The sequence below is a fragment of the Oncorhynchus kisutch genome, linkage group LG17, assembly GCF_002021735.2.
Source record: "Oncorhynchus kisutch isolate 150728-3 linkage group LG17, Okis_V2, whole genome shotgun sequence".
Taxonomy (NCBI): Eukaryota; Metazoa; Chordata; class Actinopteri; order Salmoniformes; family Salmonidae; genus Oncorhynchus; species Oncorhynchus kisutch.
Window position 1 is genome coordinate 31387087 of NC_034190.2, and position 13946 is coordinate 31401032.

The 13946-nt window shown below is 42.9% G+C and overlaps 1 protein-coding gene across 1 annotated transcript; it reads left to right on the forward strand.

The window, feature by feature from the left end:
• Positions 1–2489: 2489 nt before the first annotated feature.
• thap7 (THAP domain containing 7) lies at positions 2490–13553 on the forward strand. Its single transcript, XM_020505409.2, has 5 exons — positions 2490–2618; positions 3387–3487; positions 9839–9994; positions 10785–10913; positions 11097–13553. The coding sequence occupies exons 2-5, from the start codon at positions 3408–3410 to the stop codon at positions 12688–12690; spliced, it is 1959 nt and encodes a 652-aa protein (XP_020360998.1). The 5' UTR covers positions 2490–2618; positions 3387–3407; the 3' UTR covers positions 12691–13553.
• The last annotated feature ends 393 nt before the right edge of the window (positions 13554–13946 follow it).

Genomic DNA, 13946 nt, shown 5'->3' on the forward strand with positions numbered 1-13946 from the left:
AAGGAAGTTAGGAACACATATACTCAGGCAGTTAGGAAAGCTAAGGCTAGCTTTAGGCTAGCTTTTTCAAACAGAAATGTGCATCCTGTAGTACTAACTCAAAAAAGTTCTGGGACACTGTAAAGTCCATGGAGAATAAGAGCACCTCCTCCCAGCTGCCCACTGCTCTGAGGCTAGGAAACACTGTCACCACCGATAAATCCACTATAATTGAGAATTTCAATAAGCATTTCTCTACGGCTGGCCATGCTTTCCACCTGGCTTACCCCTACCCAGGTCAACTGCCCAGCACCCTCCACAGCAATCCGCCAAAGCCCCCACCATTTCTCCTTCACCCAAATCCAGATAGCTGATGTTCTGAAGGAGCTGCAAAATCTGGACCCCTACAAATCAGCCAGGCTAGACAATCTGGACCCTCTCTTTCTAAAAGTATCTGCCAAAATTGTTGCAAACCCTATTACTAGCCTGTTCAACCTCTCTTTTGTATCGTCTGAGATTCCCAAAGATTGGAAAGCTGCCGCGGTCATCCCCCTCTTCAAAGGGGGTGACACTCTAGACCCAAACTGCTACAGACCTATATCTATCCTACCCTGTCTTTCTAAGGTCTTCGAAAGCCAAGTTAACAAACAGATTACCGACCATTTCGAAACCCACCGTACCTTTTTAAATTAGGGTTATTTTAGATGATAACCAGCTAGATAGGTGGGTCCGACCTAGCTAGTTATCTAAAATAACCCTAATTTATAAGACAGTTCTTACTTGATTAATGGTGGTCGGACCCACCTATGTGAAGCTAGCCACAATAAGGATTAGCCACAACAGTGGAATTTGCTGTTTGCCTTCAAAATACAAGTATCTCATTGAAAGTGATGGAAATTAATACAAATAGTGGAATCATGCCATAATGTAATAGATCATGCTAAACAAGGTTGAAATATTCCTGTATAAAATCAACAAAATACAATTTGTTTATTTGACAAGAATCTGTTTTAATTACACTTGATATATTAGACTTTAGAATTGCATTTGTATTTTATTTAACCAGGTAAACTAGTTGAGAACAAGTTCTAATTTACAACTGCGACCTGGCCAAGATAGAGCAAAGCAGTGCGACACAAACAACAGCACAGAGTTACACATGGAATAAAAAAGCGTACAGTCAATAACACAATAGAAAAAATTGAAAGTCTATATACAGTGTGTGCAAATGGCGTGAGGAGGTAAAGGCAATAAATAGGCCATAGTAGCGTTGGGGGCATATTTCACTGTACAGCCTTACCTGTGGATTTTGGATCAATGACATGGGGGTATCAGTCTACTCAGTGACAGCCAGAGAACATTAGCCTCGTAGCTCTTATTGCGGGACTCTGAAACCACTGTGAATTGAGACATGTTTATTGTACTATTCCAGAGAATAAAAATTACAACGTGGATGTTTTGGAGCCTGATAACTATTGAGGACTAATTCTTATTACAATGACAGCCTACCGGGCAACAGTGGGTTAACTGCCTTGTTCAGGGACAGAACAGATTTTTACCTTGTTAGCTCGGGAATTCATCCCAGCAACCTTTCGGTTACTGGCCCAACACTCTAACCACTAGGCTAACTTACCTGCCACCCCTAGTAGACTGATACCCAATCCTTAGTGCAATATAAATGTCAATACGCACAATAGGCTAACTGGGGAGGTGATTTCCCACAGTCAAAGTCCCGCAATAGGAGCTACGAAAGGCCAAATGCAAATTCCACTTTGTGGCTAATCCTTATTGTGGCTAGCTTCACAACACATAACCCCGTCCGGTCAAGCATACCAGACAGATGAAGCTAGCTGGATGCTTATAACGTTAGCTTTGGGCAACAAACAGGGTAGCTGGCTAGCTAGTTGTTTCAATAGGAGAACAACAAGTGGCTACCTAGCTAATACTTACTCACATGGATTCCTAAATTATTGCTAAGAATAATTGAAAATTACTGCAATTTCTACTTGTCATTGTTTTCAGGCTGGTTTCATTTGTGCTAGCTATGTACCAAGCTAAAGCTAGCTACCCCATAAGTTGCTAATAACGCCTGTATCAAATATATTTGTAAACATTGTTTATCCTGCTCGTTTGATTCTGATCTCATTTCAAATGCTCACAGACGTTTTCCCTTTCAGTCGAACGAATAATACCTTATTACCAAAGCAGTATTGCACAGCAGTGATCATAATGGTGGCGCTTGGCTTGTACATGCAAATTCAGCACACACAACATTCTATAATATAACTGTGTTATTTGACGTGTCAAATTAAATGTGTATTTATTTTTTGACACGCAAAGACCCAAACTGCGTTCCATAGAATTCTACTGTCTGAAAGGGTACATACGCTTCTGACCCGGCACCGTTTTTACTAAAAACTGTCAGGTTCGAACGTTGAACAAAACCAGCCAAGACCAACCAATAGGTCTTTAAAAACAATTTGATTGGATATTAACAAACGCAAACTACCTCGCCTACCACCTACATACATTCATTGGCTAGATAGAAAGGAGGCGGGATTTATGGTAGACTAGTCGTCGTCGCAGGGGAGGAAGAGCAAGACGGACATCTTGGTGAGGTCGAAAGATTGAGTGCTAAGGTAATTCTTTAAATAATTAACTTTTACAAATATAAACTGCATAACGGTATACTATATGTGTTAATAGTCAAACTATTGTTGAAATATGGACAGCATTGACGGCGGTCAGCTTCAACCACAGTCGTTTCTTAGCTAGCCAGTCGTTAGCTAGCTTGCTGGCTTACAACTTCTGTACATTAGCTAGCTAACAGTCTTGCTGCTTGAAGAAATGAATGTGTTTTGGGGCGATGATATTGCCACTGTGAAAAATAACATGCAATGTTTGCTTGCTAAGAATAGTTAACAACCTAAAGAGCTCCTGGGTCATTAATCGTGTCATCTTTTTATGATGAAACAAGCGCTTTCATTCCCTGGACAGGCAAGGCAAATTGTGCGAGTTTGACTGTGATAAGTTGTGCTCGATTTAGCTTGGAAGGCTAGCCGGGTGGGCGTGGTGTAAATGTTTGGGACCATTCCATCGGCTGGCACATCGGGCTGTGACTTAAATCGAGTGCACCTACTCTTATTTATTGCAGCAAGCACAAATGTAAATGGGTATGGACCATAATAACGAATTAATGCACACGGTTTAGTATTTGGGAATTTTACTACAGCATAGGTACCTTCATTGTCAAATAATCAGTATGTTTCATGATATTAATTTATTTAATTAACCCTTAAATAAATAAATTTATTCAAACGAATGAGTTACCCTACACATTAACTTATATGGTATGTCAGAGAATGGTTTATCTATAGATGGCTATAATAACATGTTTTCCCCCTCAGCTTGCCAGCTATCCTGCTCAGATGCCTAGACACTGCTCTGCAGGTGGATGCAAATCCCGTGACACCAGGGAAAATCGTAAGGCTGGCATTACCTTTCACAGGTAAGTGGATCCAATATAATTTTACCTAAGCATTAAGACGATGGCCTCTATTTTCGTCTGGCGCTAAGGAGGCGCAAGTGTCAATCGCACGTTAGTTTGCAATTTTGTATGTAAAAATTGTCGCACTGGCATTTTCAAGCCCTAACACCAGGTTTGCCAATTTACCTGTACAGTGCCTTGCAAAAGTATTCATCCCCCTTGGTGTTTTTTCCTATTTTGTTGCATTACAACCTGTAATTTAAATGGATTTCTATTTGGATTTCATGTAATGGACATATACAAAATAGTCCAAATTGGTGAAGTGAAATGGAAAAACTTGGAAAAGTGGTGTGCATATGTATTCCCCCCGTTTGGTTGCACCAGATCTTATTTAGGGGCTTCATAGCAATTACCTTCAGAAGTCACATAATTAGTTAACTAAGTGGCACCATGAAGACCAAGGAGCCCTCCAAACAGGTCATGGACAACGTTATGGAGAAGTACAGATCAGGGTTGTTCAGAAAACGAGCCTGAAACCATGTCGAATGATTGTTGACATCTAGCGGAAGCCATAAGAACTGAAATCTGGGCCCTAAACCAATTACATAGTCAATAGGCATTCAATGGAAAACCACTCACAGCAAAATAATTCCACTTCCTAGATGGATATTCCTCTGGTTTTCGCCTGCCATATCCTTTCTGTTATACTCGCAGACATTATTTTAACACTTTTAGAAACTTCAGTTTTCTCTATCCAATGCATATCCTAGCTTCTGGGCCTGAGTAACAGGCAGTTTACGTTGGACACGTCATTCATCCAAATTTCCGAATACTGCCCCCTATCACTATAAAGTTCATCAGAGAGGCAACAAAGAGACCAAAGATTAACCTGAAGGAGCTGCAGAGCTTCACAGCGGAGATTTGAGTATCTGTCTAATCAAATCAAATTTTATTTGTCACATACACATGGTTAGCAGATGTTAATGCGAGTGTAGCGAAATGCTTGTGCTTCTAGTTCCGACAATGCAGTAATGACCAACAAGTAATCTAACTAACAATTCCAAAACTGTCTTATACACACAAGTGTAAGGGGATAAAGAATATGTACATAAAGATATATGAATGAGTGATGGTACAGAGCGGCATAGGCAAGATACAGTAGATGGTATCGAGTACAGTATATACAGTGCCTTGCGAAAGTATTCGGCCCCCTTGAACTTTGCGACCTTTTGCCACATTTCAGGCTTCAAACATAAAGATGTTTGAACTGTATTTTTTTGGTGAAGAATCAACAACAAGTGGGACACAATCATGAAGTGGAACGACATTTATTGGATATTTCAAACTTTTTTAACAAATCAAAAACTGAAAAATTGGTCGTGCAAAATTATTCAGCCCCCTTAAGTTAATACTTTGTAGCGCCACCTTTTGCTGCGATTACAGCTGTAAGTCGCTTGGGGTATGTCTCTATCAGTTTTGCACATCGAGAGACTGAAATTTTTTCCCATTCCTCCTTGCAAAACAGCTCGAGCTCAGTGAGGTTGGATGGAGAGCATTTGTGAACAGCAGTTTTCAGGTCTTTCCACAGATTCTCAATTGGATTCAGGTCTGGACTTTGACTTGGCCATTCTAACACCTGGATATGTTTATTTTTGAACCATTCCATTGTAGATTTTGCTTTATGTTTTGGATCATTGTCTTGTTGGAAGACAAATCTCCGTCCCAGTCTCAGGTCTTTTGCAGACTCCATCAGGTTTTCTTCCAGAATGGTCCTGTATTTGGCTCCATCCATCTTCCCATCAATTTTAACCATCTTCCCTGTCCCTGCTGAAGAAAAGCAGGCCCAAACCATGATGCTGCCACCACCATGTTTGACAGTGGGGATGGTGTGGTCAGGGTGATGAGCTGTGTTGCTTTTACGCCAAACATAACGTTTTGCATTGTTGCCAAAAAGTTCAATTTTGGTTTCATCTGACCAGAGCACCTTCTTCCACATGTTTGGTGTGGCTTGTGGCAAACTTTAAACAACACTTTTTATGGATATCTTTAAGAAATGGCTTTCTTCTTGCCACTCTTCCATAAAGGCCAGATTTGTGCAATATACGACTGATTGTTGTCCTATGGACAGAGTCTCCCACCTCAGCTGTAGATCTCTGCAGTTCATCCAGAGTGATCATGGGTCTCTTGGCTGCATCTCTGATCAGTCTTCTCCTTGTATGAGCTGAAAGTTTAGAGGGATGCCCAGGTCTTGGTAGATTTGCAGTGGTCTGATACTCCTTCCATTTCAATATTATCGCTTGCACAGTGCTCCTTGGGATGTTTAAAGCTTGGGAAATATTTTTGTATCCAAATCCGGCTTTAAACTTCTTCACAACAGTATCTCGGACCTGCCTGGTGTGTTCCTTGTTCTTCATGATGCTCTCTGCGCTTTTAACGGACCTCTGAGACTATCACAGTGCAGGTGCATTTATACGGAGACTTGATTACACACAGGTGGATTGCATTTATCATCATTAGTCATTTAGGTCAACATTGGATCATTCAGAGATCCTCACTGAACTTCTGGAGAGAGTTTGCTGCACTGAAAGTAAAGGGGCCGAATAATTTTGCACGCCCAATTTTTCAGTTTTTGATTTGTTAAAAAAGTTTGAAATATCCAATAAATGTCGTTACACTTCATGATTGTGTCCCACTTGTTGTTGATTATTCACAAAAAAATACAGTTTTATATCTTAATGTTTGAAGCCTGAAATGTGGCAAAAGGTCGCAAAGTTCAAGGGGGCCGAATACTTTCGCAAGGCACTGTACATATGAGATGAGTATGTAAACAAAGTGGCATAGTTAAAGTGGCTAGTGATACATGTATTACATAAAGATGCAGTAGATGATAGAGTACAGTATATACGTATACATATGAGATGAATAATGTAGGGTATGTAAACATTATATTAGGTAGCATTGTTTAAAGTGGCTAGTGATATATTTTACATTTCCCATCAATTCCCATTATTAAAGTGGCTGGAGTTGAGTCAGTGTGTTGGCAGCAGCCACTCAATGTTAGTGGTGGCTGTTTAACAGTCTGATGGCCTTGAGATAGAAGCTGTTTTTCAGTCTCTCGGTCCCAGCTTTGATGCACCTGTACTGACCTCGCCTTCTGGATGATAGCGGGGTGAACAGGCAGTGGCTCGGGTGGTTGATGTCCTTGATGATCTTTATGGCCTTCCTGTAACATCGGGTGGTGTAGGTGTCCTGGAGGGTAGGTAGTTTGCCCCCGGTGATGCGTTGTGCAGACCTCACTACCCTCTGGAGAGCCTTACGGTTGTGGGCGGAGCAGTTGCCGTACCAGGCGGTGATACAGCCCGCCAGGATGCTCTCGATTGTGCATCTGTAGAAGTTTGTGAGTACTTTTGGTGACAAGCCAAATTTCTTCAGCCTCCTGAGGTTGAAGAGGCGCTGCTATAGGACCACTTTAAGCTATAGACTCCACAGAGCTGGACTTTACGTTAGAGTGGCCAGAAAAAAAGCCATTGCCTAAAGTAAAAAAATTGCAAGCACGTTTGGTGTTTGCCAAAAGGCATATGGGAGACTCCCCAAACAAATGGAAGAAGGTACTCTGGTCAGATGAGACTAAAATTGAGCTTTTTGGCCATCCAGGAAAACGCTATATCTGGCGCAAACCCAACACCTCATCACCCTGAGATATTTTGCATCTTCAAAGTGGTAATCCACTGGCTCAAATTTGTGTAAAACAAATTATACAACCCCCCCCCCCCCTCCAAAAAAATAAATATATATATTTTAATTCCAGGTTGTAAGGCAACAAAATAGGAAAAATGCCCATGGGGGTGAATACTTTTGCAAGCCACTGTATAATGTCAGCTCGCTTGCGCTTGGCAATATTTGAGGTGTGTCCTTAAAAACAAGCGCAAAAGTGAAAATTCCATGCAGCACTAATGGGAAGTTTTAAGACTCACAAAAAGGTAACGGTAACGCAGTTAATAATGGCATGTATTTTGCGAGTGGAAGCGTAGCGTATCCTATCCATGATACACAGTGCCCATGGAATGAGAAGTTTATTTTGTACTGGTGATTTTCATAGGCTTGTATTTAGAAACCAACTAATGCCCCCCCCCCCCCCCCCCCCCCCCATTTAGTTTAATTTGATTAAAAACCAAGCATAGCCTACCCTCCACTTAATAAATGCTGGTTTAACAGCATCGCACAGGTGTCTTTTTTATCCTGGCCATTAGCCAAGTAGCCTATGAATAAAGGGTTTTAAATGGTCTACCTTAATATTTGAATTATTATGGAGGTTTTTGCCCTCGTGCTTTTTCATTGTTTACAATTCACATGCTTGTTCGTCCCCATTTTCAAAGAGTGCCCCTTGTCGGATTACCAAAGACGCGCTCCAGTCCAAACTATTCAGTCCTATAATGCCACTCTTTTTTTTAAAGAATCTGCCTCGCACATAGGCAACGATACAATTGACAGGAGCCTATTATTTTGTATAGACGTGCGAATGTTCTGCGTAAAGATATTTAGGTCTGCGAGTGCATAGAGTGCCTTGGAACGAGAGAAGCAATTAATCATTTTTATGACCGATCCTATTTAGAAATAACAGGATTTTAGTCAAATTAAAAGAGTAACTTATTAGAAAGATTCACAGTTTATGGTGTGAATGTACATGGCTCGATTGTAATGCTATTTCTGGAGAAGTGCAAATATGATCTGTAAGATGGTTCCATGATGTTTATAAAACACTATTAAAAAAATACAAATAAAATTACTGTTATAATGCTTGCAAATGTGAGTGGCCATTCCCTCTGTCTTTATATTGGATCTTTATACAGCCCCTTTGAAAAGTTTGGATGTGCATCAAACCCTCCATAGTCTACCATAGATACCTTGTCTGTATTATACGCCCACAGGGAACAATTATGATTTACCATTGTGTTAGATTTGTTCAAATAGAGCCCTGTGACTTGTACAGTGCGTTCGGAAAGTATTCAGACCCCTTCCCTTTTTGCAAATGTTATTGCTTTACAGCCTTATTCTAAAATGGATTAAATTGTATACCCCATGACAAAGCAAAAACAGGTTTTTATAATTTCTTCAAAATGTATTACAAAAAAAAACATAACATTTACAAGTATTCAGACCCTTTGCTATGAGCCTCGGAATGGAGCTCAGCTACATCCAGTTTCCATGAATCATCCTTGATGTTTCTACAACTTGATTGGAGGCCACCTGTGTTAAAATTCCATTGATTGGACATGATTTGGAAAGGCACACACCTGTCTATATAAGCCTTGGAGGTCGAATGAATTGTCTGTAGAGCTCCGATTGTGTCGAGGCACAGATCTGGGGAAGGGTACCAAAAATGTCTACAGCATTGAAGGTGCCCAAGAACACCGTTGCCTCCATCATTCTTAAATGGAAGAAGTTTGGAACCACCAAGACTATTCTTAGAGCTGGCCACCCGGCCAAACTGAGCACTCAGGGGAGAAGGGCCTTGGTCAGGGAGGTGACCAAGAACCCGATGGTCACTGACAGAGCTCTAGAGGTCCTCTGTGGAGATGGTTATCATTCTGGAAGGTTCTCCCATCTCTGCAGCACTCCACCAATCAGGCCTTTATGGTAAAGTGGCCAAACGGAAGCCACTCCTCAGTAAAAAGGCACATGACAGCCCGTCTGGAGTCATGGTCTGATGAAACCAAGATGGAACTCTTTGGCCTGAATGCCAAGCCTCACGTCTGGAGGAAACCTGGCACCATTCCTACGGTGAAGCAAGGTGCTGGCAGCATCATGCTGTAGGGATGTTTTTCAGCGGCAGGGACTGGGAGGCGAGTCAGTATCGAAGCAAAGATGAACAGAGCAAAGTACAGAAATCCTTGATGAAAACCTGCTCCAGAGCACTCAGGACCTCAGACTGTGACGAAGGTTCACCTTCCAACAGGACAATGACCCTAAGCACACAGCCGAGACAACTCAGGATATTTCATTTTATTTTTAATACATTTGCAAAAATGTCTAGACCTGTTTTTTCTTTGTCATTATGGGGTATTGTGTGTAGATTGATACATTACTTAAACATTTTTTATTCAAATTTAGAAGGCTGTAATGTCAAAATGTAACAAAGTCAAGGAGTCTGAATACTTTATGAATGCGCTGTAAAGCAGTAGCCTACTATGGCAGAAAAGTTGTGTTCAGGTATGAACTGGCAATCATCACCAACTGTTTAGAAACTCCAAAACCTGAACATTTGTCATATATACAGAAGATTTTTAAATGAACGCAGACCTTCTACTTAACCATGTGCATGGCAGACTAATACATTATTGCAAGTCTTCATTAAGTTCCTGTGGTTGCCAGGTTGCCAAAGCGTGGAACACCACGCCGGGACCTATGGATCATCAACTCTCACCGCAAGGGCCCACAAGGCCAGGGGCCATGGGACCCCCAGAGCAACTTCATCTATTTCTGCTCCAAGCACTTCACCCCAGAGAGTTTTGAACTCTCAGGTGTCAGGTATGTAGTGTCTCTAACTTATAGAGGGCAAGCCTAAGATCAACATGCACAATGTAAAGCATTGGCTGGAGTGGTGTAAAGCTCACCGCCATTGGACTCTGGAGCAGTGGAAACGCTTTCTCTGGAGTGCTGAATCACGCTTCACCATCTTGGCAGTCCGACAGATGAATCTGGGTTTGTTGGATGCCAGGAGAACGCTACCTTCCCCAATGCATAGTGCTAACTGTAAAGTTTGGTGGATGATAAATAATGGTCTGGGGCTGTTTTACATTGTTTGTGCTAGGTCCCTTAGTTCCAGTTAAGGGAAATCTTAAGGCTACAGCATAGTGACATTCTAGATGATTCTGTTTTTCCAACTTTGTGGCAACAGTTTGGGTTAGGCCCTTTCCAGTGTCAGCATGGCAATGCCCCCGTGTAGAAAGCGAGGTCCATACAGAAATGGTTTGTCGAGATCATTGTGGAAGAACTTGCCTGGCCTGCACAGAGCCTAATCGCCTAACATCAGTGCCCGACCTCACTAATGCTCTTGTGACTGAATGGAAGAAAGTCTCCGCAGCAATATTCCAACATCTAGTGGAAAGCCTTCCCAGAAGTGTGGAGGCTGGTAGAACAGCAAATGGGGGACCAACTCCATATTAATGGCCACTATTTTGGAATGAGATGTTCAACGAGCAAGTGTCCACATACTTCTGGTCATGTAGTGTATGAAAATATACGGTATGTAACAGTGCATCAAGGATAACTGCCAGCATTTTAAATGATCGCCATCTTACCTTCTAACTTTACACAGTGGGTACCGAAGGCTCAAGGACGATGCATTGCCCACAGTCTTCGAAATGGTCCTGCAGCCAGGAGGAAGAGGAGGGGGAGAAACTCCTAGAGGAAAGGGCAAACAGAATGTCATAAGCCTACAGACCAGGTAAGAAAATTGAATAAATTAAATGTATTTGTTATATTGTCTATCATATATATGGGAAGTACATGTAGCACAGTGTGCAATTTGATTTTAGTCGTACACTTTATGATTCGAAACGATGAATCGCTATTGTACATGTAGATCAGAGCTGGGATGCATGTTAAATGTCATCTATTCTTTTTTAAGGAGGTCCCGCTCTCTGAAAGTGGAACAAAACAGCCAGAATGGCGCACAACAAGAAATTGAAGTGAAAAATATAGTTAATGGAGAACAAGTTCAGGGATCTGAGACACCCAATGGGGAACCTAATAACCGGATAGAGCCCCTCCCTTCCCCCCAGGGAACGTCTGCGCCGACTGTTGAAACACCACAGGGTTCCCCTCAACAACCATCAGGCTCTTCTCCCGGAGACCCACCTGGCTCTCCATGCTCTCCCCGTCCTCATTCCCCATCACGATACATGCTGCGCCTACCCCCACCTCCTGGCTTCTACCTGCCCAAGGAACACAACTATGCTCAGCATTGCCCCCTGGTGTGGCGGAAGCGTTACGACAGGGCCATCGACAGCCTGGAGAAGTCCCTGCGTCTGCTTAGTGCGGCCAGGCGGAGGGAGAACCGGCTGCGGCATGCGCTCCTGCGCCTCAGAGAGAATCGTCTGAAACACACCCTGCTTCGCTCCCGGGATGGAGCTAAGGGCAGGGGAGGTCGAATTCAGGGGTTGGAGAGGAGAGGACATCTAGATAAGGCAGGAGGTGCCAGCCTGGCAGAGCCAGAAGAGACTGAGATGGATGGAGTGCCAGAGGACTTGGGGCTATTTGAAGACGGACCTGGGGAACCGATTGACTGGGGTGGGCGGGTCCGGACTACAGAGACTAAAGCTGGGTTGGATGAGGAGGGGGGTTACTGCTTCTACTGTGGAAGAGGGCGAGAGGACGATGGGGTTAAAGTGTCCAGGGGAAGCTCTCAGATAAGGAAAGGTGGACAGGGAACTATGGATGATGGCTCTTGGAGCTCTCAGGTTGATGAGGGGGACAGAGATGGTCGAAGAGGAAGACGAATTCTAAAGAAGGCTCGAGTTCGAAAGGTTGGAGAGGCCACAACATATGCAGGAGCGCCACAGGAAAGCTATGAAAGCTACTACTATCACTGTGGCGCATCTGAGAGTGGTGAAGATGTGCAGGTAGTCATGGTGGAGCTGCCACCTGAGAAAGGGGTGAAAGCTGGCGTGGAACTTCACTGCAACCCTCAGCTGTCCATCCCCCTGTTACAAACACCGGTGGGCCTTCAGCAGATGCAGCCCTCAGGCAGAGCAGCACTGCAGGATACCCACAGCCGGGTTCAATTCCTGCAGCCTTGCCCAGCCTCCCAGCAAGGGTTACTCGTCACAGACCTGAACTCCATAGAAGCAGAGCCAGTGGACAGCCATCAGCAGCTGGAGGAGCCGGTGTTCTGGATGCAGGAGGGCCAACTGCTCTTAGTGCCTGTGCCCTCTGAAGACTGGCTGAAGGGCACAGTTGGGATGGAGGGAGAGGCAGAAGAGGTGGGAGCACAAACCATATTAGTGTCAGAGTTGGGATTTCCTAGAGACTTGGTGGAGGAGAAAAGGGGGCTGTGCTTGGAGGGTGGGGGTACAGGGCTGAGGGTTATATTGCCCACTGATGGACAGGGAGGCCACCACTCAGACATCAGGACTACTGTGGTGAGCGGTGACGTGAGGGAGCGGTTGAAAGAACACTTGGAGGGGTTTCAGCTCCAGCTTAGCAGTGAGTTTATTGACTGAAGGCTGTATCATATTTAAGGGCCAAAGGGTGAAAGCCTTCATGTAGAGAAGTGCAAAGGTGTCAGCACACTGTTGTTTTATATACATCAGCGAAGATGGTGGAATGTTAACTTATAACTTAAATCAGGTTGGAAAGTCAAGAGAACCATTTAGCAGGACAAATCAGTCAGTCATATTCTTACCAGCTTGTTAGCCCAAAATGCAACCCAAAATGCTTCATAAAAATACAAAAACATTCTATTTACTCACTTCACGCAGGCTTGTGTAGTAGAGCAGTGGATCCCAAACTGGGGGGCGCACCGAGAGGTCGGTAGAGGGCGCATGGTGCAATTTCGAAATTGGGTAGTGCATCATCAGTTCCTCTTGTCATGTCAGTCATTGCATACCTTAGAGAGCTATTTATAACTTGTTAGAAATCAACTCGCCCATGTCAGCTAACTTTCTTCTTTTTTTTTTAAAGCTAGGTTTTTTTTTGCCTATAGATTCTGTTGTAATGTTTGAGTCACTCAAATATCACATGAATAAACATTAGACATGGCAAACTGTAGAATTGCAAGAAAATGCTAAATGTTCTCTAAGCCAACAAGAGGGGTGTGAACAGTTTGTGTCATGAACAGCGCTTGTGCCCATAAAAATACACATGGTGCATGCATGCGCAGGGGGTGCGGTGCGCGTGATGTTCCCCAATGCAGGAAGTGAAAACGTTTGGGAACCCCTGTAGTAGAGCATACAAAGTGTAATTGAAAACATTTCAAAGCATACATCACATAATTATAGAAATACATTAAATCACGCTGTTACACTTGTCATTGCCTGTACATACAATTATTACAGTATTAATAAAATAACGTATAATAATTTCACCATCTGTAACCTTAAGACTTTGTTCATGCTTACACATTTCATGTAACTGATTACATTTGGCATGCATGTCATTTATACCGTATTACAGGGGCTGCCAAAAAGGTTGCTGGAATTGCTATTTAGTTATTTTAAGACATTTCTATTTGTTTATTCACAAAATAGTACAGAAGTGTGTGAGTCACTGCAATGACCCCAGAATGACTCAATCTAGGTACGCAAAACCCATCCAAAATATTGTCTTGGGCAATAAGGTACTGCCAAAGTAAGTGAGAAAATCATGTTAGATTGTATTAAGTGGAACATCCCTTTTAATTAGGGTGCCCTGTCCTAAACAACGTGCAACAATCTGAGGGCAAATTTAAAGAATCCAGACTTTGAATTTTATTTTTTCA

Coding starts and splice junctions, on each gene's coding strand:
- thap7 (XM_020505409.2), top strand. CDS start 3,408: ATGCCTAGACACTGCTCTGCAGGTGGATGCAAATCCCGTGACACCAGG. Junction 9,995..10,784: donor TTTGAACTCTCAGGTGTCAG/GTATGTAGTGTC, acceptor AACTTTACACAG/TGGGTACCGAAGGCTCAAGG. Junction 10,914..11,096: donor GTCATAAGCCTACAGACCAG/GTAAGAAAATTG, acceptor TTCTTTTTTAAG/GAGGTCCCGCTCTCTGAAAG.